The 22,977-nt window shown below is 35.5% G+C and overlaps 1 protein-coding gene across 1 annotated transcript in view; it reads right to left on the bottom strand.

The window, feature by feature from the left end:
- The window catches only part of LOC150104963 (uncharacterized), a 123,882-nt gene that overhangs the window by 43,377 nt on the left and 57,528 nt on the right, over positions 1-22,977 (bottom strand). Inside the window, exons 3-4 of the mRNA XM_090396077.1 lie at positions 21,570-21,717; positions 9,508-9,617 (exon numbers count right to left, since the gene is read on the bottom strand). Coding sequence (XP_090252203.1) covers positions 9,508-9,617; positions 21,570-21,717 — 258 coding nt within the window. The remainder of the gene's footprint in view (positions 1-9,507; positions 9,618-21,569; positions 21,718-22,977) is intronic.

Below are 22,977 nucleotides of genomic sequence, written 5' to 3' on the forward strand. Positions count from 1 at the left end.
ACTCAAATAAAGACTAAGTATTGCTTGATATAATGCCCCACTGACACCATATAACTGCAGCGTATTGAATAGCTTCTCTCTTGGCACCTTGTCATATGCCTTTTTCAAATCGACAAACTTAAATACAGATCTTTGTTATATTCCCATTCTTTCTCGACTATTTGTCATAAAGTGAAGATCTGATCCTGACAGCCTCTATTTGGCCTGAATCCAGCTTGTTCTTCACCAAGCTTTTCTTCCACAATTCTTCTCAACCGTTTCTCAAGTATACTTGCATAGATCTTGCCAGGAACACTCAGTAGGGAAATACCTCTGTAATTCTCACATTCAGTTTTTGTGAGCAAAGCTTGTGGGCACTTTAATAGAATGTGTGAGGAAAGGTTAGCAAAACAGGTGTTCGATGCTGAGATGGCAGGACAGAGACTCAGAGGAAGACCAAGGGCTAGGTGGATTGATTCAATCAAAACTACTGCCTTAGAAGAGTGTAGTGTTAGATATGACAATATTGGAGTGCTTATAAGTAATAGACTAATTTGGAGGAAAATTGTTGATAAGAGATAAAAAATAACGTGAACTTAAACATGTAGTGCTGTCATAGTATCCTGAACACCCGTTGGCAGAGTACATATCAGGAAATTGATAATGATGATAATGATGAATTTTGATATCATGTTTAATACCACTTTCCTTCATAATGTGGTCCATATAGATAATGAATAACAGAGGGGATAATGTACATCCTTGTCTCACACCAGATTTAACATTAAACCATCTTCCTGTACTTCCTTCAATTCTAACTGCTGACTTACAACTCAAATAAAGACCAAGTATTGCTTGATATAATGACCCATTGACACCATATAACTGCAGCGTATTGAATAGCTTCTCTCTTGGCACCTTGTCATATGCCTTTTCCAAATCGACAAAACTTAAATACAGATCTTTGTTATATTCCCATGCTTTCTCGACTATTTGTCGTAAAGTGAAGATCTGATCCTGACAGGTGCTATTTGGCCTGAATCCAGCTTGTTCTTCACCAAGCTTTTCTTCTACAATTCTTCTCAACCGTTTCTCAAGTATACTTGCATAGATCTTGCCAAGAACACACAGTAGGGAAATACCTCTGTAATTCTCACATGCAATTTTATTTCCCTTTTTATATATGGGTACTATGAGAGCTCTACTCCAATCATCGGGAATTCGTCCCTCTGTCCAGGCTTTCTGAACTATGCAGTGCAACCACTGTAAGACTCTTATACCACCATACTTCAGCATTTCTGGTCGAATATCATCTACTCCTTCTGCCTTTCCACATTTCAAGCCTTTGATGGCTTTTTTCTACTTCAATATGGATATGTATTCCTGACTACATGCCTGGTCAGTATTTTTTTACCACTGTGCTGTCATCACTGCTTGTTTCATTTAGCAGTTTTTCAAAGTAATTACTCCATACTTCGAGGATATCTTTTTCTCCTGTTTTCGTCACCTTTATCATCTCTAATTCCTTTTACAGCACTCTTTCCTCCATTCCTAAGCTTCTTCAACAACCTCCAGAATATTTTGCCACCTTCTTGATATTTATTTTCTATATTCTTTCCAAAGTCCTCCCATGACTTTTGTTTAGCTAGTTTTACACAGTGTTTAGCATTCTTGCATTTGTCTCTATATTCTCTAAGAGCACAAGTGGACTTATTTGACAGGAACTTTTGATATGCTTTCTTCTTTTCCTTCACTGCCTCTTTAACTTCCTGTGTCCACCATGGAGTTCTAATTTTTCTATCCTTACAGACAACCTTACCACATGCCTCTCTGGCAGAATCAATCAATGTTTTCTTCAGAGTTTGCCACTGAATCTCCAAGGTTTGATTCCTGTTCTCAAACTCTTTCATTTTTTCTTCAATAATCTTTGTGTATTTTAGTCTACAGTTCACATCTGAGAGCTGCTCACCTTTTATTCGCATTAAAACTTTCTTACATGTTATTCTTTTCAATATGAAATTCAGTTTTATCCTGCTCAAGACTAAATAGTGATCGCTTCCAATTTCAAATCCTCTGTACACTCTGGTGTCCTGAACCAGGGAGAAAACATCACTATCAACAATAACATAGTCAATGAGACTTTTCTTATTCCTTGCCTCTTCTCTCCATGTGAATTTGTGCACATTTTTATGTTGGAACATGGTGTTAGTAATAACCAGTCCATGTCCTGAGCAGAAATCCAACAGATATTTGCCATTATTATTAGCTTTGCTCTTTTCTCCAAATTTTCCCAAAATATTTTTGTATGTCTCAAAATCATTTCCTACTCTGCTATTTAGATCCCCAACAAGGATCAGCTTTTCAATTTTCATAGTGTCAGTTGCTTTCTCTAAAGCCTCAAAAAATTCCTCCACTTCTACCTCAGTAGAATCTTCTGTGGGACCATAGGCACAAATAAGTCTCACTGTCCAGTTCCCCATTCTCATATTTGCTCACATTACTCTACTTGAAACTGACTACCATTCAAGAAGATTAGCCTTGTATTTTGTGTTGAATACTATGGCTACTACTTCTTTTCCTTGATTGTCATTGCCCAAATATAACATTTTGTATTTATTGCTCTGAAAGATCTCACCAGTTTTGGTCTTTTTTGTTTCAGTCACCCCTATTATGTCGATATGGTACTTATCTAATTCCTCAGCTAGCTCCATTTCTTTGCAATTCAGGCTTCTTATGTTGATAGTACAGATCTTTAACTCTGGTGATGTTGAGTTGGGGTTTGTTTTCAGATTTGTTCCAGTAGCTGACTTTTCGCTGTTCGCCCTGGTTCCCTGGCAAAAACAACGGGGGCCTTGTTTAACCGGGCGACGTCCCAGCCGGCATGAAATTTTGTCATGTTGTACCATCATTTTTTATTTTGGTTTAACCAATAAGAATACAATTTGGTCGGCTAAATCCCAAATTGCTAGCCCATCCTCGTTCATTCAGTATCCAAATAGATACCGAACAGGGTGCACCACGAGAAGGTGAGGATTGGACATTAGGTCAGAAGCCCTGGTCGGTTCTCCGCATTCCTTTAAAGGCTATGTGGAGGTCTCCTCTCAGTTATACAGCTTTGACCCTTAAGCACCCCTATCATCAATATCATCAACATGATATATACAGGATGCAACCAACCTTTTCAACCCTAAGCGCATAATCTTACATTTTGCAACATTAAATCCACAATGCCGGTTTATTTAATCATTCACAGGATATCTGACATCACTTTTATAAACTATTGCCCTCCCCAATTTTGTGTAATCAACAAACAACTAAATATTCCCCCCCCCTTAAATTTTTCCCTATATCATTCACATACATATTAAATAGTGGCCCTAGTACAGAACCCTAAGGCACTTTATTAGTCATCCTCAATCTCCTAGATTCCACTCCACCATACATTACTCTTGGTATCTGTCTGTCAGACCTTCCCCCTCCCCCCCAGCATCCAGGCTACAAGCTTCATATCCATTGCCGTTTGCTCCAACTTTTGTAATAGTTTTCTTATGCAATATTCTCTCAAATGCTTGTAGCCATTTCCTTCACCCAATTGCCCTGTCACTTTATTATAAAATGTGAATAAATTACTAAAATATCAAACTTTGTCAAAGTAAATGGCATAATAAATAGTATATTTAAGCCATCCCTGGTACAAAAACACACTAGAATCAGACTATATAATGTCTTGTCAAAACCACTCTACTATACAGAAGCGAAACATGGACCATGAAAAGGAAAGATGAAAAACGAATTCAAACAGCAGAAATGAAGTTCCTCAAAAAAACAGCTGGATATACCAAGTGGGACCACAAAACAAATGAAGAAATCTTACAATCCCTAAAAATCAAACCAATTAATTACTACATAAGACAGTATAAACAAAAATGGCTAGAACATTTAAATCGAATGGACAACACCAGACTACCAAAAATATTATACAGATACAAAATAAGTGGAAAAAGAAGAATCGGAAGACCAAGAAAGAGATGGCATGAGACCGGAACAGGCCACATGGCCTATATTCCATGATAGGAAGAAGAGAAGAGAATAAATTACTATGACAGAACCTATCCTTTACAAAGCCATGCTTGCCCACTGTGGAGTTTCGTATTCCTATCTACCCACTCTTAGATTTTATATTTAATTTTTTACTCAAACAACCACTCCTAATATATTAATTGGTCTGTTGTTTGCTACTTCTGTTTTGCCACCTTTATGTAATATGGAACTATCTTACCCTCTTTCCACTCCCTTAGAACCTTGTCAGTGCTGAGACTTAGATTGAACAACTTCAATAAAGGTAATGCACATTCACACAGTACACTGGCTGACAATGACATCTAGTCCCATGGCTGGATTCATATTAATATTTTCAATATGCTGAACACTATACTTCTAAATAAATCCACTACAAGTCTGCAAGATTCCCTGACTAAATTGAATAACTGTTGTAATAGATATGGTATGAAGGTCAGCAATAAAAAGACAATGACAATGAAAATAGGCAGAATCATTGAAAATGTCAACTGCGTTGTGAACGGAGAACCTGTGGAACAAGTAAAACATTTCAGCTACTTAGGCACGATTTTCAGTGAAGATGGTAAATTAAATATGGAAATAGACAACAGAATCAACAAAGCTGGTATGGTAGGAAATCAATTGAATAAATTCATATGGAATAAGAGTGAAATTAGTCGGAACACTAAATTAGATGTATACAAGACAGTGTTCAAACCAATTTTAAATTATGGATCTGAGAACTGGGTCAGAAGTAAAACACTTGACCAAAGACTAGAAACTGCAGATATGAGAGTCCTGAGAAAGATTAGAGGCGTGAACAGATGGCATCAATGGCAATAAGATATTAAAAACGAGGATATTAGGAAAGAACTTGACATTGTCAGCATCCAGGAATGCATTAGCAGAGCTAATCTCAGGTGGTATGACACTTAAACAGAATGGGTGAGGAAAGATTAGCAAAACAAGTGTTCTCTGCCAAGTTGGCATGAAAACGACCCAGAGGAAGACCAAGATATAAGTGGATTGATATGGTACAAAGTGCCTTAGACGATAGAAATATAAGATCTGAATGTTGGAGTCTTGACAAGTAACAGATTGATTTGGAGGAAAATTGTAGATAAGAAGTTAGTAATGATGTAAATTTTTAATTCTGTACACCCCTTGAGGCTACATGGCAGGAATTTGATGATGATATGCTGAACACCTGTTCATCTACCTCAATTCTGACATTGCATCTCTGTCACATCAACTGCAAAATCTCCACATGGATATCGATACATCTCTACAAAACAGTCACTGAGCAACTCAACAATTTCTTTTGTCCCTGCCACCTTCCTACCATAGCCATTTTTATTCTTGCTTGCTACATATTGAAAAACCTCTTTTGGATTTACTTTGGCCTGCTTAGCTAATTTTCTCTCGTAATGTGATTTGGCCTTTCCCAACATGGAATCACTATCAACAATAACATAGTCAATGAGACGTTTCTTATTCCTTGTATCTTTTCTCCATGTATATTTGCACACATTTTTATGTTTGAACATGGATTAGTGATGACTCGTCCATATCCTGAAAAGAACAAGGACTAACTTTTCTTTTTTCTTATATAAAGAAAAAGAAACCTTGGTCGGTTCTCCCTTCCTTAAAAGGATATGCAGAGAGTTCCCTGTCAGTTATCCAGCTTTACCCATTAAGTGCCCATCTTATGCATTAGTATACAAATACAGCAGAGCCTCTGAAACCAGGTAGTTTTTTGATGACGTTAGCTTTGTATAGTGTTTTATCAAGCAACCAGACAAACTGGCCAAGTGTACTGAAATATATATTTAGAAAAGAGCTATGCACTGTATCCCAAAAATATGGTTAGTTACAAAAAACAATCCGTATAGTTTGTGGGATTATAAATATAAGCACTGTGGATTATTATTATTATTTATTATATAAATATGTATGAAAATCTTAAAAACACACACGCTGCTTGGAAAGAAGTCAACAGACATCATAGTATGAGGAACAAACAGACATGATGCCCACCTTAATAAGATGTAGGACCTCATTTTGCTGTGATGATTACAACAATCCAACAGGGCATACTTTCCACATGTGTATGATAGTAGCGATCAACAGGAATTTTGGACCACTCTTCTTGTAAGCTTGTAATGAGGTCCTCAACTGTTGTGGAGCAAACGTCCTTTGACCTCACCTGATGCTCCAGTTTATCCCACAGAACAGATGTTCAATAGTTAAGATCAGGACTCCGTGGAGGCCAGTCATGTGTGGTGACATTCATGTCCACAAACCATGCAGTAACAGCAGCAGCAGACTTATGACATGGTACATTGTCTTGCTGAAAGAGAAAATGGTCAGTTCTACAGAAATGCCACAAAATAAGAAGCACTGCACCATCTGGAATGTTCAGGTAAGTCTTGGAGTTCAATGTTTGTGGAACCACAAACAGAGGTCCAAGGCCAAAACAGGACCATATTATTACACCACCACTGATAGTTGGGGTTATGCACTGCCGTTCAATGGGCATCCACTAATCCACTACACCCAGACTCGTCCATCTTCTTGGTAGAGAGTGTAGCATGATTCACATTCCATAATGCACAGCTTTCCAAGGTTCCATGTTCCACTGTACATGCTCTTTGCACTACTGAAGACAATGTTGCATGTTGCTTCAGGTAATATGGGGCTTGCATATTGCAGTTGACTCCCTGTGCTTTCATCTCAATATGGTATCACTGATTGTTGACCTGGGATGGCCAAATTTGTTAAACAAATTGCCAAACAGATAGGCCTCATGTAATCAAGTATCATATTCCTCCAATTTAAACCAGCTACAAAAGCACAACTCGTTACATGGCACAATGCACCTTGTCCATAAGAGTGTCTGTTGACTTCTTTCCAAGCAGTGTGTGTGTGTGTGTGTGTGTGTGTGTGTGTGTGTGTGTGTGTGTACACACACAATCTACCAATAATTGTCCAGACACTTTAGAAATTTACAATTGATACCAGTAGGTGAATCTTAATATCAGGTATATCCACCTTTGGATTTGATCACCTCCTGCACCTTTTGAGAGAGGTTTTCCACCAATATGCAAGCAGACATCAAGTGGAACTTATCCATTCCTCCATCAAAGCAGTACTGAGTTCAGCGACAAATCGAGGACGTGCTGCTCTGGAACTCGCTGCTCCAATTCATCCCACAGGTGTTTGACGGGGTTGAGGTCAGGACTCTGCGCCGGCCAGGGTAGTCGTTCTCAACTCTTCATACCATTCCATAACTACTGCAGTTTTGTGGCATCAGACATTGTCATCTTGATAGTAACATGGGTCCATTCATTCAAAGTGGTTATTACTCTACCACTTGTGCCCAATGTGGTAGTAATGATATCAAATCTTTCTCAGCAAAGAAAGCTAAATGTTTCAACTGTCAGGGAGGTCATACAGCTTACTCCCATGCATGTCAGAAGTGGAAAGATGAAAAATACAAAAAATTAAAACAGAACAAATTATTTTTTTGCTTTTAAAAAAATAGCAAAAAATAATCCTTAAAAATAAGTCAAATCATGGGAGTGAACAGATGGCATTAATGGTAAAATTCTATTAAAAATGAAAATATGACAAAGAAACTTGAAGTTAACACTGAGAAATATGTGAAATTGAGGAATGTGTGACATGACCATGCTACTGAGCTAATCCTCAGGTGGTATGATTCACTTGAACATAATAGGAGACGAAACATTAGCAATATGTGTCTGGATGACAGGAAAAAGACCTAGAGGAAAACCAAGATCTAGGTAGATTAATACGGTTAAGAAGTGCTTTAGAAGACCGAATTATAAGTCTCGACTGAAAACAGACTAATTTGGAAGAAAACTATCAATAGGAAGTAATAGTTAATAAGTAATGATACAAATATTTCATGTAGTACTATCATAATATTCTATCCACTATATCAAATTCCTCATGTACAGGGTGTTCGGGATAAATTTGACATATTTATAATTAATTATATTTTTCCGTAAGTTACATGTATTAACACACACTTCTCTTCATTTAAAAGTTTGGACCCTTCTTCATTCATATACAAGACGTCAGAAAGGATGGATAGCTGGAACCCACCTGAATCATGGAAGAGAATAACTTGTATCATGATGATTCGTGCCCGCCATCAAAATAAGGATATTACGACTGCTGCCCAATGCTCCCTGAATATAGTAAAAACAATCAGGCATGAACTAGAGACTTGCAATGGTGACTACGAGGATGTAGCAAGAAGAAAGATCCCTAGCAGACGATCTGATTGCGTTCGTACAGCAGAATTCCTCGCAAATCTGCAGGAACAGGTGTTGAAGAACCCTGACATTGGAATTCGGGCTTTGTTCGTGGAGTTGCTAACTGTAGTCAAGCCCTGGATAACAAGGGTAGCCAATGGTAGGCCGTATGTATGGCAGCAGGATTCGGCCCCTTGCCACACCTCTGGGAAAAGTCAAAAATGGTTGTCTGAAAATTTCTACGACTTCACCAGTCCAAATGTTTGGCCTCCAAACTCCCCAGACCTTAACCCCATGGATTATTTTGTATGGGGCGCAGTTGAAAAAGACACCAATCGCACTTCCAGTAATACAAAAGCCCAGTTAATGGATAAAATTAAAACAGTTTTTGCGGCCCTTCCCAGGGAGACTGTAGCATCAGCTTGTTCGAGGTTCCGAAGCAGAATTGAAGCTGTGATCGATGCTAATGGTGGTTATTTTGAGTAAATCTTGTTGATAGTATTGTAATTAACTCTGCCTGTAATGTTTTTTTGTCAATTCATTAAATTTAATAGATACAAAGAAGATTTTCTTTTTCCTTACGAAACTGTCAAATTTATCCCGAACACCCTGTATATCCCTTGAGGAATTATCAGGAATTTCATGATGATGATAAATACCATAAATAGCTTTTCCCCCCTTTCTTTAAATAAATAAATAAAAAACTTTATATTCAGTTTCATTTCAACAACAGCTATGAAAGTCATAGCTGTTGTGCAACACACACACACACAACACACACAAATTTATGCTTATGCTTTTCAGCTATGTAATCATGACTGAAAAGAATTTCAAAGTTTCTTATTAAAAAAATATGAAGACAATGCTTTCATTCAAAGGTAAAGAATAATAGACTAAGTATGGATGTAACAAAGGTTTCTGAGAGTAACAGTTCATACATGAAAATTAGAATTTGCATGCACAAATATCAACCTCTTAGGAAGCTGTGTTTATCTGATGGTGCTTTAAGATGGATGTTCTCAATTCCTGGAATGTGGTTTGGTTTATTTCACAATTCAAACATCATTCACATATACACCTATCATATAAATAAATGATCATTCTGTACAATTAAGCATAAACTTTAAACATGCCAATTCATCTGACATAATAAATTTGAAAAGCAATTAAGTAAAAATTTAATTACTCCATTGGATTACTTGAAGGATTCCAAAATATTAGATCAAGCATAGTCATTTTATTTGGTTCAGGAGGGTCACGACTGACTTTGTAATGCTTTCTTTTCTGAGCACGTATCTAAAATAAAGAAAACTATATGAAGAATATCTATATTTACAGAAATTTACAATAAAAATCAATTACAATAAATTATTATTATTGTAATTATTATTATTATTATGCTTTTGTTATCTTCCTAAAATAAAAAATGCGAGTTAGCTGACATTATTACGCATACACAGGATTCACTCCAAACCCTTGTAAAAGAGGCAAACCGATTAACAAACATAAGCAATTAACAGATATAATGGTTATATAACACACTTGCCTATTGGCAAGTATATTATATTGGTTATATACTAATATTAAGTATAATACAGTATGAGGTATATTATATTATATTAGGTCTATTAAGTATAACCTTCTTCTTAATCTTTGCCATCTGGTCATTTCTGTCATCTCTCTGAAGCTCGATAATTGTCAACTTTCCTTCAGAGATTATAGCCAAGTTCTTTTTGGTCTGCCTCTTGATCTTCTTCCTCCAATGATTCCATTCAAGCCTATATTTGGTAATCTGAAAGACATTCACTGAAGGTGTCCACCAAACCATCTTAATTGCTGTTTAAGAATTATAGTTATAATATCTTCTCTACAGTTTAATTCGTGTTTTGTTTGCTCATTTGTTTTGTGTCCTGACCAGTGATTCTTATTAATTTTTCTTAAGTACTTCATAATATTACTTATATTAAGTATAATATTTAGTATAATATAACAAGGCATAATATACTTGCCTCCTTCCAATACTTTCAATGAATTTGTTAATAATTATAAAGGGATATACAAATGTTTGTCATATTAATGAAAAGCCAGAAATTTTCAAATCACAAATAAATTAATTTTTAAGAATACCAAAACCAAACAATTATAATGACACACTGCCAGTTTAGAGAAATGTTTTTAATAATGTTGTTTAAATATATAAAATAGAAATTTTTTGAAAATAATAACTCAGTAGCCATTTGAATACAACCATTTAATAGGAATATCAGACTTCTTTGGACTGAATAAGCTTGAAATCAATTTAAAACAAATTAGCTGATTTAAATGATGCTCATGTGATGGTAAGGGTTATATATCAGCTGTTCATAACTACAATAAATTTAATTAATATTTCCAATATTTCAGAAAAATCAAATTGCCATCATCAAGGAATATAATACAATATATGTAACAGTCACTACACTGAGTAATAAGGCTGCAGCATGGTGACCAAAAGCGAGCCTTAAGTCCTAAATAGTGCTCCCTAGTGGGAATCCTCAGCTATATTTGTTGGGAAGCCAGACATCGAGGATATCCTTATATTCGTCATCTTCAGTTTTCACACCTTTATCATTTTTGATTCCTTTTAGAGTAATCTTTCCTCTATTTCTAAACTTTTTCAACAGTCTCCAGAACAGTTTGCCACCCTCCTGATATTTATTTTCTATATCCTTACCAAAGTATTCCCATGACTTTTGTTTAGCTACTTTTACACATAGCTTAGCTCTCTTACATTTTTCTTTGTATTCTTTTAGGGCATCTGCTGACTTATTTGCTAGGAACTTTTAGTATGCTTTCTTCACTTCCAGAACTGTTTCTTTAATTACTTGCATCCACCACGGGGTTCTTATTTTTCCTTCCTTACAGACAACTGCACCAAATCCTTTTCTAGCCGAATCAATCAGTGTCTTCTTCAGAGTTTGTCACTGAGACTCCAAGGTTTGGTTCTTGCTTTCAAACTGCTTTAAATTTTAGAAACTATAACACATTTTAGGAATGTTAGACAAGTGAGTAATATTTATTATCCGACTAGTTTCACCGATTTTTGCTATCGACATCTTCAGGGATACAATTGGTAAGCGATATGAAGGTAACAGACTAGGTTTTAACTGACAGTTCTAATTCATACAAAATTAGTACTGTGCATGAGACAATATGCGAGTCGCAGGTACATGATTTATTTATTAAGAGACATAATGTAATTGGCGTGAAAGTTCATTTCTCTGGTATTTAGTGATCTAATTAAAGTTTTCCAAATCTCCAGTAGGATTAGACCTTGATTCTTATTTAGGTTTCCTGTTGAACGGGCAACTATAGCAGCTTCCTTGAAGGTTCTGGAATGGTAGTTCTCTTCTATATAGGGCATATGACTCTTAAGAGTCATATGCCCTATACAGAAGAGAACTACCATGTTGCTTACCAATTGTATCCCTGAAGATGCCGATAGCAAAAATCGGTGAAACTAGAGGATAATAAATAGTACTCACTTGACTAACATTCCTAAAATGTGTTATAGTTTCTAATACAAGTAGTCAAGAAAAAAAGTCACACTATGCTTTAAATTTTCTTCAATAATGTTTGCTTAGTATACAGTTTACCTATAAAAGCTGCTTGATTTTAATTCTTTTTTAAAACTTCCTTATATACTGTTCTTTTCAATGTAATATCCATTTTTATCCTGCTTAGTAATAAGTAATGTTGTGTCTCCATAGTTCAGTTGGTATAGACAAAGCTCTTTTGTTGGAAAGACCTAGGTTTGATTTCTGTCCAAGATGTGAGGAACCTTTATCTGGTATCTTTCAACTAAAGGTGAGTTAGCCAATCTCATATGGAGGCAAGCTTTTTCTTTTTTTTTTTTCCCCACCCGGAAACATGGGTTTTTCATCCCCTAGAACAGGCAAACCAGCCCTGTGAACACCACATGGATCTACAGTCAGAAAATACATACGTAATCCACCATTAGGATTCAACCAGGCCTAAAGGACATATGAGGAAAGGGGGAACCCCATACAAATAAAGTAAAATAATGGTCACAAAATTTCAAATCCTCTGTCATTAAACCCTGTTCCAACATTAAGATGCGTACAAGTTCAAGTGGAGAGAAGACACAAGAAAAAGAAAAGCCTTATTAACGTTGGAACAGGGTTTAATGACTAGTCCATGTCCTGAGAGCAGAAATCCAACAAATACTTATCATTATTACTAGCTTTGCCCTTTTCTTCAAATTTTCCCAAAATGTTCCTATATGCCTGGTGGGATTCATTTCTTACTCTACTGTTTAGATCTCCAACAAGAACCACTTCTTCCATTTTCTTTATGTCAGCTGCATGTTCTAATGATGCAAAAAATTCTTCGACTTCTAAGGAAGAACTTAGAACATTCTGTGGGACCATAGGCACAAATAAGTTTCATTGTCCATTTCCCCATTTTGAAGTGTTCCCACATTAACCTACTTGAAACTTAGTTTATTTTAATGGTACTGATTACAACACAGAATGGTAAGAAAATAATTATCATTAACCACCTTACTGGCCATTATGGATCAAATATGCATCCTCATACGCTTCGTATCCATCATATATTTTAATGTAATATCAATGGTATTACAATTTTAATATGCACTTCGCATCCATGGAAAGTTGGACGTATATATACGTCCTGGTCGGTAGCATGGTTAATTACCAAACAAACTGTTATTATGCTCTGAAGATGCTGGATATAAGACCAGTGAAATATCAGCTGATAAGTTAATAAATATTAATTATTTTCTTATCATTCTGTGTTGTAATCAATACAGTTAAAATAAACTAATATGTACTGCCAACACATAAGCCTTTCTATTCGTCTATTTGAAACTGTCTTCCAATCAAGGTTATCTTCATGTTTGGTGTTGAATGCTATTGCTACTCCTTTTCCTTGATCATTATTGCCTGAATATAGCATCTTACACTTATTATTTAGTAAGATCTCACCTTTGTTTCAGTAATGCCAATTATGTCCACATGGGGCTTTCCAATTCTTCTGCAAGTTCAATTTCCTCATTAATACTCCTTATATTGATAGTGCTTATCTTCAGTTCTTCTGATGTTGGGTTTATTCTTGTTCTTCTTCTAGATGTTAAGTTGGAGCTTGTACCAGTAGCTGAGTTTTCACTTTTGTCCTGGTTCCTGACGAAAACAGCAGGGGCCTTGTTTTTACCAGGCAACATCCCAGCTGGCATGAAATCTCATAATGTTGTACCATCATCAGCCAATAGAGAGTACAATCTGGTCAGCTAAGTCCCAAATTGCAAGCACATTCTTGTTCATTCAGTACCTAGTAGATACCTACTAACATGGTGCACCATGTGAGGTGAGTATTGGACATCAGTAAAAAGCCCCAGGTGGTTTTCCTCATTCCTGAAAAGCAATGTGGAGGTCTCCTCCCAGTTATTTTGCTTTGATCTTTAAGCAAGATCTTTATAAATTACCTTATTTTCAGATTTTGAAAATCTGGCATACAGAGAAACTAGGTTCACATAATTTAATATTGCATATGAAGTAAAAATTATGACATCATTAGAAAATGTTTTTTACAAACTTATATACACAAACAGCAACACATGTTTGTAAAAACTTTTAAAATCTTTTTATGAAACCAAAGAGGGACATGGAGACAAACAGTCCTGCCATACCAAAACAAGATTTTTATTACACTTTGGACACCAACCACAAGATATGCTTGGAGAAGGCCACTATTCCACTATAGCAAATATAATGCTGCAATGGATTTATAATGCTGGACACCATTTCATAAATTTATTATATATAAAACACAAGCCCGGTTGGCTGAGTGGTTAGCGTATTCGCTCTCCAGCCAAAAGGCTGCGGGTTCGAATCCCACAATTGGCATGGATGTTTGTGACTGTCTGTGAAAATACTGGTGGTGGTGGTGGTGGTGGTGGTGGACAGTGGATGGCAATGGTGTAGATGATGTGGTTCGCTGCATTTGGTGGATTGAGTTGTAGAGCAAGTGCCCTCCCTCGATGAGTCTTTGGACTCCTTGGAGGTGTCACGTAATAATAATAATAATAATAAATACTAAAAAACTGACATAACATTGAAACAATGCACATTTAAAGTACAGTTCATGTTTTGAAATAAATGCTTTTGGACATTACAGCAAATAAAACTGTAATGCTGAGAAATGGTGCCAGAGTAGCTATATTGTGCAAGTTGCAAAAGTAATATCCAATTAGAGCTATTTAGGTTGTTTGAATTAAAACCAAAGCAATTAAAAGTAGGAGGCTAATGTCATCATCATCAAATTCCTAACATGTAGGAATTTGATGATGATGCCATTAGCCTCTATTAGTACTATCATATCCTGTACCCTCAAGGGGTGTACAGGATATGATAGTACTACATGAAAAATTTACATCATTACTAACTTCCTATCTACAATTTTTTTCCAAATCAGTCTGTTACCTGTCAAGACTCCAACATTATCAGATCTTATATTTCTATCTTCTAAGGCACTTTTTACTGTATCAATCCGCCTATATCTTGGTCTTCCTCTGGAGTTTTTTCCTGCCAACCTGGCAGAGAACACTTGTTTTGCTAATCTATCCTCTCCATACCACCTGAGATTATTTAGCTCTGCTAACACATTCCTGAATGCTGATAATGTCAAGTTCTTTCCTAATATCCTCATTTTTAATATGATATTGCCATTGATGTCATCTGTTCATGCCCCTAATCTTCCTCAGGACTCTCATATCTGCAGTCTCTAGTCTTTGGTCAAGTGTCTTACTCCTGACTCAGCTCTCGGATCCTTAAGTTAAAATTGGTTTGAACACGGTCTTGTATACAGCTAATTTAGTGTTTTGACTAATTTCTCTCTTATTCCATATAAATTTATTCAATTGACTTCCTACCATACCAGCTTTGATGATTCTGTTGTCTATTTCCATATTTAATTTTTCATCTTCATTAAAAATCGTGCCTAAGTAGCTGAAATGTTTTACTTGTTCTATGGGTTCTCTATTCACAATGCAACTGATATATTTCAATACTTCTGCCTATTTTCATTGTCTTTGTCTTTTAGAGTGATCAATATTCATTTTAGAAATTATGCACTTTACAACCGTGTTATAAATAACTCTTTTAATTTCCTGACGTTTCGATCTTCATATTAAGATAGAGCCTGGAGCATATAAAAATATACAGGACAAGCTGAGTTACATCACACACAGTAAGCTAAAGAAACAATGATTTAGTCACTGGTTATTCTACTGGCATGACCTTTAGTGGGGAAAAAAAATTAGAAATTAATTATTTAGAAACTACATCAAGCTAAACTCTTATTATCCTATTTAGAATTATCCTATTTTTAGCATTACAATTGTTATTTTTGATTTAGGATCCTCGATTATCTACAGTCCTGTTTATAGTTAACTCTTAGAGAGGAAGGTTCTATGGGTTAAATATTTGACTTCCATATGCTTGGGATTTTTAGATCATCATTATTGTTCAGATTGGGGTGGTTGATAATAATCTCACAGGCTTCCTTAAATTTGCATTCATACCATGTTTTGGTGTGATGTAAACAACTGGTGCTTTTCCAGTCAATTCTATGTAAGGTGTTCACGGCATGATCAGAAAGGGTGTACAATACCAGCTTCACCATATAATAACTATGGTGAAGCTGGCTTCACCATAGTTATTATATTTAATGTGTCGTTTATGTGTATATATTGGCCAGTATGTGTTGGTTTCCGGTAAACAGTGAAGGAAAGATTGCCAGAAAGAAGACGTGTGACAAGTGCATCTAGAAAAGGAAGTGTGTTCTGTTTTTCAATCTCAATTGTGAACTGAATGCATTTGTCTTGTTTGTTCAGGTGGCTAAGGAAAGTGTCTAGTGTCTGGCAGCCATGGGACCAGATCGTGAAAACATTGTCAACATATCTAAGCCAGACTTTGGGTTTTAAAGGAGAGGAATCTAGAATATGTTGTTCAAAATTTTCCATATAAAAGTTAGCAATAGGGGGGTTAAGCAAATGTTATTGCTGTTCTTCTACCATATCTATTATAACAGTTATTCAATTTAGTCAGGGAATCTTGAAGACTTGTAGCGGATTTATTTATTCATCCCAAGATACTTGGGATGAAATATTTACGAATTAAATAGTCATTACTGTGGTTATTATGTGTGTTTTTAATGATGAATTCACCACAGGTTTTATTATATAAATAATAAATAAATAAATAAAGCAAAGAGCTGACATTAATATCTCCAATTTTGATATAAGGTCCACTTTTCTTTATAATGTGATCAATATAGATAATGAATAACAGAGGGGATAATGTACATCCTTGTCTGACACCAGATTTAACATTAAATCATCTTCCTGTACTTCCTTCAATTCTAACTGCTGACTTACAACTTAAATAAAGACTAAGTATTGTTTGATATAATGCCCCATTCAACATATAACTGTAGCGTTTTGAATAGCTTCCTCTCTTGGCACCTTCTCATATGTCTTTTCCAGATCAACAAAACTTAAATACAGATCTTTGGTATATTCGCATGATTTCTCAACTATTTGTCGTAGAGTGAAAAATCTGATCCTGACAGCCTCTATTTGGCCTGAATCCAACTTGTTCTTCACCAAGCTTTTCTTCCACAATTCTTCTTAACCGTTTCTCCAGTATACTTGCATAGATCTTGCATAGATTCTGAGTGTTCCTGATAAATCTTATCAGGAACACTCAGTAGAGAAATACCTCTGCAATTCTCACATTCAGTTTTATTTCCTTTTTTATATATGGGTACTATGAGAGCTCTACTCCAATCATCGGGAATTCATCCCTTTGTCCATGCCCTCTGAACTATGCAATGCAGCCACTGTAAGACTTTTATACCTTTACTTGAGCATTTCTGGTCGAATATCATTTACTCCTGCTGCCTTTCCACATTTCAGGCTTTTGATGGCTTTTTCTACTTCAAGTATTTATGTATTCCTGACTGCATCCCTATTGAGTGTTTTTTTACCACTGTGCTGTCACAGATTGTTTTATTTAGCAATTTTTCGAAGTAATTACTCCATGCTTCAAGGATATCTTTTTCTCCAGTTTTCAGTCACCTCTAATTCCTTTTACAGCACTCTTTCCTTAATTTCTGAGCTTCTTCAACAACCAACAGAATATCTTGCCACCTTCCTTGATATTTATTTTCTATTCTTACCAAAGTCTTGCCATGACTTTTGTTTAGCTAGTTTTACACAGTGTTTAGTTTTCTTACATTTGTCTCTGTATTCTCTAAGGGCACTAGCTGACTTATTTGCCAGGTACTTTTGATATGCTTTCTTCTTCTTCTTTTCCTTCACTGCCTCCTCAACTTCCTGTGTCCACCATGAAGTTCTAATTTTTCTATCCTTGCAGACAACCTCACCATATGCCTCTTGCTGAGTCATTCAGTGTTTTCTTGAGGGCTTGCCACTGAATCTCCAAGGTTTGGTTCCTGTTCTCAAAGTTTCTGAGAGGATATATCCTACACTTCCATATGAAATTGACTAACTTACCTTTAGTTGAAAAATCCTTACAGATTTTCACATCTTAGATAGGATTTGAACCTACATCTTTGAAAACAAGATATGCTTTCTCAAGAGACAGTATCACAGGGAACTTACAAATTCTTTAATGAAGAAGAGCTATTCAAAAACTGCATAATTTTTTTTTTCCTGAGACTGCATGTCAGCATAGTAAAAAAGCAACAGACTAAAAGTGGATCACATGACAAATGAATGAGTAACAGTCGTTAATTCAGAGTCGGAAGAAATGACGAGATTAAATATGCTTCCTTTGGAAGTCAGTTTATGGAATTATTTATATGTAGATAAAATATTTCATAATAGTAATTAGCAATAAATCTATGTTCCACCTTAGTAGATATGTTCATGTGATCAATGTCCAAATCTGGGATAATGAAAAAACCACATGCTTTTGTTGAATATCTTAGACAACTCAAAAACTTATTTAAACACAGTTTTTTTTTTTTTTTTGCATGATGCACACTTATAGACATGTTATTACTCAACAAAATTTAGAGCTCATTAATGCTACAGCTATCAGACAATTCTACTCAAGGATTTCTGGCTTCAGTCAGGATGTACATCATCTATATGGATCACATTATGAAGGAAGCAGTATTAAACCTAATATCAAAATTCAAGATGTTAATCTTAGCTCTTGCTTTATGCAGATGATGTTATACTTTTAAATAAATCCAGTACAAGTCTGCAAGATTCCCTGAATAAATTGAACTGTTGTAATAAAATTGGTATGAAAATCAGCAATAACAAGACAATAAAAATAAGCAGAAGCAATGAAAATATCAACTTTATCGTGAATGGGGAACCTATAAAACGAGTAAAACATTTCAGCTACTCAGGCACAATTTTTAGTAAAGATGGTAAATTAAATATGGAAATAGACAACAGAATCAATAAAGCTGGTATGGTTGGACATCAACTGAATAAATTCATATGGAATAAGAAAGAAATTAGTCAAAACACTAAATTAGCTATATACAAGACAGTGTTTATGTCAATTTTAACTTATGGATCTGAGAGATTACTTAGAAATAAAACACTTGACCAAAGACTAGAGACCGCGGATATGAGAGTCCTGAGAAAGATGAAGGGTGTGAACAAATGACATCGATGGCAATATCATATTAAAAACAAGGATATTAGAAAACTCGACATTGTTAGCATCCAGGAATGTGTTAGCACAGCTAATCTCAGGTGGTATGGGTCACTTAAACAGAGAATGGGCAAGGAAAGATTAGCAAAACGAGTGTTCTCTGCTAGGTTGGCAGGAAAAAGACACAGAGGAAGATCAAGATATAGGTGGATTGATACAGTAAAACAGTAAAAAGTGCCTTAGAAGACAGAAATATAAGATCTAATAATGTTGGAGTCCTGACAGGTAACAGATTGATTTGGAGGAAAACTGTAATGTTTGGTGATGTAAGTTTTTCACGTAGTATTGTCATATCCTGTACACCCCCTGAGAGTACATGTCAGGAATTTGATGATGATCCTTTCTAAACTTGTTATATCTTTAAAACATTTAATTTACCTTAAAATGCAAAGTAAAGCAATTTATTTTCTATTACTTTGAATTCTAACAAACCTAAGGAGATAGAAGTTGCAATTCTCAAAAGTAGCACTAGATTAGAAATAGCTATAGCAATTTATTATTTTGGAGGCAGGGGGAGACGATCAGAAAACTTGTAGTATTGAAACATTCTGAAATTATAATCATATTTTCATCTTTATTTTATCAAAGCATGGAGATAACTTTAAATATCTTGATAGGAAATTGATTAGAATTTTATCAAAGCATGGAGATAACTTTAAATATCTTGATAGGTTTATTGATTAGAACTTAATAAAGATGAAAACCAGTCCAGGTAGCAACTCACTATGATGCATAGATTATACACGTGAAAATAGTGTGTACTGTACGTGATAGGATACAGGCTGTGCCTATATCCTATCACGTACAGTACACATATTCTCTTGCATATTCTCTATGTGCAAGTAGCATAGTAGAGCAAATATTCTGTGAGAATGTTTGCTTGCAGCTGAGTAAAATAAGGATGAAAACAAAAATAGAGGTCATAGGAGTTCTTCAACCCTATAGCATCAGTGACTACCAATATGAATTCTACTAACTCTTGTTCCGGAATCTCCTGTCCAACATTTGGACACAACAGTTTGGAGAATCTCATATGACTGCTCTAGACCAGTGGTTCTCAACCTTTAATGCTTCAAGTATCCCCTGGAAACATGTAACTGGCATATTCCTTGTATAGAATTATAGTTATAGTATAATAATGGGAATAAAATAAAATATATGCACATTAAATTTTGTATTCATAAATTACATATATCAATAAACACAAAGTGACATAAACAATTTAACAAAAGTGTATAGACACGAACTACAGCGCTGTGCTTCATCACTCAGTTCTCAGAAATTAATCAGTATCAGTGTTGCTAATTTAGCAACTTTGGTACTAGATCTAGTGACTTTTGAGCTCTCATGGAGTACCCCCCAAAATTTTACCGAGTACTCCCAAGGGGGGGGGGTGCGTGTACCACAGGTTGAGCATCCCTACTCTAGACATTTCTAGAGTATTTGTATGGATCTGGCATAGACGCCTACTTACCAAACTGTCATCTTAAAGTCTGCATTCCACCCTTTGTAAGGAGCTCCCACAAACTGTTTCCAAGCTTTTCTTCCTATACACAAATAACACTTCTCACAAACCTCAGATCCTATCCATAGTTCTGCCAATGATAGCACATATAATTCCTCCTCTTCATTTGACAAACCTTGTAGTGTATGTTCAAACATTCCAAGCTTCAAATCTTCCATAAGTAGTGTCTCAAGCATTAATCGCTGTCATTGCCTACCAAAACAAAGCACTGTGTTATTTCTTGAAAGAAAGATTTCACTTTACCTTCCCTTATAACTTTCATATCCAATCAAGATCAGATTTCTCTTCTTGGAGTAATTTATATCTCTAGCTTTTCCTGGTATAAACACATCAGATTCATAGCCCCCCCCCCCCCAACTGCCTTAAAAAACTTGGCATCCTTTTTCACTCATGACACTATCACTAATCAATTATACAAGTACTAATTCTATATGAATCTCAAATCTGTCAGCAAGACTGGTTGGCCAGCAAACAGATTCCTATCAGACCAACAGGTTATGATATTTATGCAACATTTGTGGGTAACAAACAAAAAATCCCTATCATTCTTACATTTGTATCGAATGCCATCTAACATTCCTCCACTTGTAACTGCTGGTCAACATTTGTTTATAGTCTAACTTCAAACCTACAGAACCAACTTCTTATCATCCACCCCCTCCTCCTCCCACTATTCAATCTATCACTGTCCTCTAAAAGTCTTCCTTGCACAACATATTTCAGCAGGACTACAACTATCAGCTGTTCAATAACATCAGTAGTAGAACTTACACTACTGTGCTATATATGTTTAACCTCTCATGTGGATTTAAAAAAGTGAAAAAAGAGGTTTTCTTTGTAGGTAATGGTTAAAAATTCAAAACTATGAAATGCTGAAAAATAAAAATAATACCAACAAAATTATTTTCATTCTAAAATTATATACATCTACATTATACATACCTCATCATCTGTTGTTCTTTTAGGCTTTTTAAAGACTACTTTAGTTGAATTTGAAGAAATATTTTCCTCACTTATTGACTTTAACTCTGAAGATGAAGAAATTGCAGGTTTTGATGTAGAACTAGTTTTCTTTTCTGATGTAGCAATTCTACAAAGATTAATGTATTAATCTGTAAATATCCAGGTGCTTTTGAAATATACTGAAATCCACTATTCTACAATATCATTCAAACTGGTGAAATAGAAATATTTCTGAACAAATGAATAAATTTAATCTGTGGAAAGCAATTGTTCACCGACTACTTTTATTCAACAGATGTAAAATGTAAGGTTGCCAAATATGATACAGCCAATCCAATTAATGGAAGAACCAAAACACACTGAGAACAGCAAAAAAGTTGTTTCCTTCTCTTCCTCCAACAGGTTAATCAAATACAGAATAAAGTTATTTTTATATTGCTTAAGGTCTTAGAGTTATGGAAGGGACTGCTTCCTCTACAGGTCACAATTTCAACTAATTTTGACAAAATTTGGAATAAAACAGTTTTTTGAGTTGCTTAAGATGGAAGTTATAAAGCAGTCCACAATTTAGAAGCAGTTACCTGGCTGAAATTATCATCATCATAAACTTTCATGTAGTCATGTTGGATTGGATTTAAACGGGTATTGATTCAAACACAGATTGATAAGAAAATAACCATTTATTAACTTAAAAGCTAATATTTCGCTGGTATTATATCCAGCATCTTCAGAGCACACAAACAAAGTTTGTTACAAATGCGAGACAACCACAATCCGGCGTAACAGTGGGGCTAGTATAAGTAATTGCAGGGTGCAACATTAAAGTCCTAATACAGCGCCATTCTAAGTTAAAAAAAAAAAAAACAGTAGTCCAAAGTTTTGAAAATCTCTCCCACTATCTACCACAGAAGACTACAACAAAACTATCACCATCCCATACATCAAAGGCACATCTGAAAAGATATCTAGGGTGCTTAACAAACACCAACTGCACACCGTATTTAAACCTTATGTGAAATTGGCAACTTTCATCCATTCACCTAAGGACAGATCCACTCCTTTATCACATCCAGGAGTCTATGAAGTGCCCTGTTCATGTCATCGAGCTAACTATGGACAGACAGGAAGAACTGTGGCCATCCGCCTCAGTGAACACAAAAAATATATCCAGCAATGTCGCTATGGCAAGTCAGGTCTAGCAGACCATGCTTTGGATACCCCAGCACACAGGATCAATTGGAAAAAAACAAAAGTACTGCACAGAAGCTTCTACAAGTTAGAGAAGTTGTTCCTGGAATCAACAGAAGTCTTAAAACATACTCCAAACCTTAACAAGTATGGCTGTATAAATCTACCAAAGATTTGGGAGACAGTCATCCTAAGACCA

The sequence above is a fragment of the Typopeltis vanoorti genome, chromosome 7, assembly GCF_054136105.1.
Source record: "Typopeltis vanoorti isolate ZY-2024b chromosome 7, IOZ_Tvanoo_1.0, whole genome shotgun sequence".
Classification (NCBI taxonomy): domain Eukaryota; kingdom Metazoa; phylum Arthropoda; class Arachnida; order Uropygi; family Thelyphonidae; genus Typopeltis; species Typopeltis vanoorti.